This window comes from Arachis ipaensis, chromosome B05 (assembly GCF_000816755.2).
Source record: "Arachis ipaensis cultivar K30076 chromosome B05, Araip1.1, whole genome shotgun sequence".
Taxonomy (NCBI): domain Eukaryota; kingdom Viridiplantae; phylum Streptophyta; class Magnoliopsida; order Fabales; family Fabaceae; genus Arachis; species Arachis ipaensis.
This window is the reverse complement of record NC_029789.2, coordinates 9,276,797-9,282,721: the sequence shown is the minus strand read 5'-3', so window position 1 is coordinate 9,282,721 and position 5,925 is coordinate 9,276,797. Positions and strand designations below refer to the sequence as shown.

Genomic DNA, 5,925 nt, shown 5'->3' with positions numbered 1-5,925 from the left:
AATTTCTCTTTATGGATGTCCAGTTCGCGTTCTTTTCTCTTTCTCTCTCACCCAACTACACAATAGGAACCATAAATGTGAGAAATAAATGTGTGCTTTGAAGATCTATCTTAAAGTTTATGCCTTCTATCCTCTGTGCTAATGCCATATTCATGCAATTTCGTCCACTAGCTCGTTAAGTTATTAGTTTCACTTTTTTTGCTAATTTTGCTAATCATATAATCACGTGGTTTAGAATATTACACACAAATATAGCATACATACCCCGTTCTATATATATATTATGCACGTTCTATTTTATCACTAGTGTCTTCTTTTTGTGTGCATGTAACTGTCAGCCGCATAACAACACAGAACTTTGCCCCCCTTATTAGCCCAAAGATCTTTTACTCTATCAATAAAAATACAATAACTACACTTAATAATTAATATGAAATTATAAAGGATTTAGGGTAAAGTACTAAATTGGTCATCTACGTTTGGGTGTAATTCTGTTTTGGTTCTTAAGGTTTAAAGTGTCATATTTGAATCCAAAAAAGTTTTATTTAACTTCAATTTAGTCCCACCGGAGGTCAAAGATAAATAATTAACGAAATGTTCTACATGACAGCAGTATAAGAACAAGGTCGATAATTTAGAGAATAAGTACATGCTCCAGAGACACAAAATCAACCGTGGATGCATCAATACATTTATTTATTATTTTTCCTATAATTAAAATAAAATATTTTGTTAAATATATGTATTGATGCATCCACAGTTGATTTTGTGCGTCTGGAGCTTGTACTTATTCTCCAAATTATCGACCTTATTCTTATACTGCTGTCATGTAGGACATTTTATTCTTTGACTTCACGGTGAGACTAAATTGAAGGTAAATGAAACTTTTTTAGATTCAAATAGGACACTTTAAAACTTAAGAACCAAAACAGGATTACACCCAAAGCGTATGGACTAATTTAGTACTTTACCCAATTATAAATTAATCAATTACTTCGATCTGTCTGTATCACCCTAGCAAATCTTTTCTGTATTAATAAATGTAGTTTAAGTCATGGAGAATAATTAATTATATAAAAAGAAAGAAATAAAGGCTATTAATATTTTACACTAGAAGCATATTATATAATAGCTGTCAGTAGTAATATACTGGTGATGACTAAACTCATAAGGTCATAGATACAAGGCTATGTCGCTTCTATTTATCAGAAGAAACTGCTGATGAATAGTTGCATGTTTTGGAGTATATAATCGCATTATTATCACTACTGTCCCTTGTGTCACACCACAGAGAAGATACCTCGGTGCCTAATAAACACGTAATAGCGATTCAGATTGAAAGAATTCAAACTCTTGATGTTCATTCTCACTGCATACAGTCCTATATGTTTTATCATTTCGGTCTGCTGATGATCTAGCTAGTACATGTGTAGTTTCAAAGCTTCACCATCCAGTTAATGTTGATCATCTAGTCCTTAGCTTCTCGTTAAAATATTATTTGTACACTAAAATCAGCCACCAATATATTTATATATAAATACATATGTGGTTTAATTTATACTAGTGACTGACTTTAGTGACTAATTTTAGTGCACACATAGCATAACTCTTTATCTCTACTACGAATTAGTCAACTCTTTCTCAAGTGTGAGTATATGTGTGTTCATAAATACAGTACTAATTTGGCATCACTTAACCGGAGTTTTCACCACAATGAATTATATTAAAGACTGAATCCAAAAACCACGCATTAATTAATAAAATGAAAGAGTTAATCAATCATACATTAATTGGTCAAATTAAAATTTAAAATTTTTAATCCTTATTGTAATTTAATTTAGATATACTTAGAACATAATGTAGTGAATTGAATTTTCAGTATACGATTTTATATTAATTTACTGATAGAATGACAAATTATTAACGAATATTTATAATAAAACCACTTTAAAGAATGTGACATAAGTTGAATGAAAGCACCTAAAATTGACTCTCAAAACATACATAGCATATAGTAATAGTATATATGTATAGGTAGTACTAGTAGAGTTTGGTAAGTTGGAATGAAATGAAATAAATGGTTGCCTTAAATGTTTAAGAGTGTTGTGGGTGATTTCAGGTATCAAACTGGTTCATAAATGCCAGGGTTCGGTTGTGGAAACCCATGGTGGAAGAGATGTACCAACAAGAACAAAAAGAAGCAGAGGAGTGTGGGGCAGCGGAAGAAGGCGAAGAAGAGGAAGAAGAAGAACAAAACAACAGCAGCAACGGTGGGCAGCAACAAGCACAAAATCCAAGCACAACGAGTGGCGGTGAAAGCGAAATACAAGTAGAAGGGTTTTCGGAAAACCAAGAGGGCGGCAGCAATAGCATAATGGTTGCGCAAGGTGGAATGGCGTCGGAGATGATGCCCCCACAACAGTCACAGAGATCGATGGCAAGCGATGACACGTGTCGACATGGCAGCTACGTAGCAGGTGCTGAATATGGGACCGCGTCTACTACTGCTGCTGCTGCCGCTGCTGACATTGGATCCGCTACCCTCATTAGGTTCGGGACCACCGCCGGTGACGTGTCACTCACCCTAGGGTTACGCCACGCCGGGAACGTCCCCCGACAAAACCCCTTTTTCTCTTAGAACACACTTTACTCGAATCAATCCTCATTATTATACTACTGCTCTGCTTCACCATATAATTAATTAATCATTAATCGTTATATATTTTATATTATTATTATTATAGGAACATCATATCCTTTATTTTCTATTCTATATGAGGAAATACAAGAAAGAAATCCTTTTTTTCTCTTCCAATTCAATCCACTATTTTTATTTGCATCATTTCAAATAAGCTAAGGTAATACAATAAGAGCAAGGTAGCTAGCTAGATAGCTCCATATATGGTCCCTCATTGTGTAACTGTATAGTAGATCCATCGTTTTTCCCCATATATAAGATTCGTTCCGGTGTCTTATACTTCCGTAGGACTTGATCTTGCTACTTATGAGTCATGACTAGAACCGCAATTTTTTTAATTTATTGTAAGTTTGTTGTAACTATGACATAATATTAGCATTTAAATTTTTGTGTTAATCTCAATTTAATTTTTAAAAATTTTAATTGTTTTTATCTAATTTTTAAATTTTATGAATGTGTTCACATTCATCTTTGAGATAATTTCTAACACATAGACGTTAATAAAATACTAACACAAAGAATTAGATATTATACTGGAATGATAAAATACGTTGTTTTAGTTTTGACACTTAAATAACACAAAAACTATACTATAAACCCATAAATTTTAAGAATCACTTATGATGTTTTTGAGGTATTTAAATGCCAAAACTAGAATAATATTATTTTATGGAGTCTACCTGATATTTGACTATCAACATTAATATTTATGCGTCTAAAATTATCTAAAAAAACTAACTTAAATTATATTCACAATTTCACACAATTTAAAGACTAAACAAAAATAATTAACACTTTAGATATTAAATTAAAACTCACCTACAAAGTTTAGGATAAATTTGAGTATTATCTGTTGTAACTATAGTTAACTAGTTAAGCATATGCTGCGTTGGAAAATCATGCGTATTAAAGTATATATAGTTTTGAACTACTATTTTTCTTCACTGCGGTGATTCTGACAGGCATGGAATTTAATTTCTAATGTTTCAAGACAAAGAAAAAAAATTATAAAAAGAAAAAGATTGAAACTAATTTCTTTCGACTAATAATCAAATTTTTTTTTTTAAAGAAATATTCTTTCACTCTTCTACAATTTATGGAGACAATTTAAATCATATTAAAAAAAAAAACAAATATCATGAATAGAATATTGCAAGATTCAATTCGCTATGAGTTTGTAAATGAATTTGAAAGATAAAATTATATAAACAAATTAAAATATTTGATTAATCCAAAAATGTTGTATGTAAGAGCTTTATATGGAGCTCGAACCTCCTATATGCGCATAATCACAGGTGAAAGTTTGGAATAAGTTTAAAGATTAGACATGAAAATAGAAGATACAGTTTTGTACCTCACATTTAATCTGTCTAGCGACGTATCTTTTTCCTTGAGGCTAAGCTAATTACTAAGAGTAGTTTGCTTATATAGATGTTGTTCAGATTTGGAAGTGGTTGGATAGTTTCGGCGCACCCACAAGCTTGTCAATTCCATTTCTGTTATGTGCAATCAATGCGTGCAAAATGGATTGTTGGGTGCATATGTAAGACAAATGCCACACGTTTTGTTCCTCAGAAACCAAAACAAGAACTTGCAAATTAAAGCAACAAGAACTTGTCACCTAATATATACTTATATTTCTTCTTGTTTCAGATATTCAACTAACTATATAATATATGCATTTGAATTTCAAATTACATTGTTTCGAAGATAAGTCAAGTCTCTTGGGATTTTGTAATAATAAGTTAAGATGTGGCAGCAGCCACTAAAAACACAGATCTCATATAATAATGTTATTGTTGAGTGATTCTCCTTCTCAGAAGTTGTGAACAGATACTCACTACTTTTCAGTAATGTCACGATCGTTAATATTCGCTTTCAGAAATAATTCACAGATTAAACTAGTTTATTACTCGGTTTCATGACTCATATAATACAAGATTGACTGTTAAATCATACTGTCAAACCTATACAAAAATTTAAATCTTGACTTTATTTTAAAAATGGGAAAAGAATTATTAAACATACTACTAAAAGAGTGTATCACGGTTGAAGCCTCATAAATTAGAAAGCTTTGCAAGGAGTTATGATGATGATTACTCCTTTGAAGATAACATTAAGAAGTGATGAGAATTGAAGTGACACGCATAGATAGATTTCATAGAAATGAAGGAGAAAGAGGATTATTGGGCCTCCACATAATAAAAAGCATAGATGGTAATCCATCTACTCCTACTACTATCTTCCATCTTCCATGCATCCCCACACTAGAAAATTGTTTCTTTGTCTTGCATGCTAACTTGCACATTAAATGTGGAAAGAAGCTGACGAAAATTTGATACGAAGGCCTTTAATTTCATGATATTTAATGAATAAGCCCCCCACTCCCAACCCATTCACCAATGAGGCCTCTCTCAATCACAGCCAGCCAATTGGGATGGGCCCCCACCCATTTGAAGCAGGTACCCGTCGCCCCTCATATCCCTATTCTCTGGGTCCCAAAATTCATCAACATTATTTTTTATTAATGCTAGCTTTTTCCTTTGGCCATGGATCAAAAGGTTGTTTCCTCTTTTGTTTTTGCCTAATTATCGAATAACTAATTAACCTCAAACAGATATTACCCGAACTGACTAAACAGGTTCATGATCTATATAACTATTTTTTTTTATTATGATACTATATCCCTAAGAACATGGTTATAACATATAGATCCCATAATTATAACTAGTTGCACCATAGACCGAAAATACTCAGAAACCACAAATCAACCCCAAACTCCACATTCCCCCAATCCATCTACTTCGACTTCGTGGTCCCTGCCAATCAGAATATCTGCACATGCTTCTTTTTTTTCAATTTCGTGGCCGGGTGAGAAATGTCAACGTAAAAATGGTGTGGCGAGAAAAAAAGTTTATGATGGGGAGCAAATTATAGAGTATTTGTTTTGACTTTTACGATCTTGTAATTTAAGTGAATATTTACATACAGTTTTGTTTTTATTATTAGATAATAAATTAGATAATTGATAGTTATTAGACAATAATTTTATTAAATATGTTAAATTATTTAACCATTTTTAAGTAATAACTTCACATAAATAAATACAACTGATATAAATTTTCACCTATAATTAAAAGAATGAATAACTAAAGTTTATAGTACACCTCTGCTTATTTTTCATTGGAATCTGACCATGACCATTGAAAATTTTTCGATGAATAACT

General features: G+C 31.9%; 1 protein-coding gene across 5 annotated transcripts in view; it reads left to right on the top strand.

Annotated features, from left to right (window-relative positions):
- The window catches only part of LOC107640095 (BEL1-like homeodomain protein 2), a 7,509-nt gene extending 4,534 nt beyond the window's left edge, over positions 1-2,975 (top strand). For all 5 annotated transcript variants that reach the window (XM_021122984.1, XM_021122983.1, XM_021122982.1 and 2 more), the window contains exon 5: positions 2,120-2,975. In XM_021122984.1, coding sequence (XP_020978643.1) covers positions 2,120-2,638 — 519 coding nt within the window. In that variant the 3' untranslated portion in view covers positions 2,639-2,975. The remainder of the gene's footprint in view (positions 1-2,119) is intronic.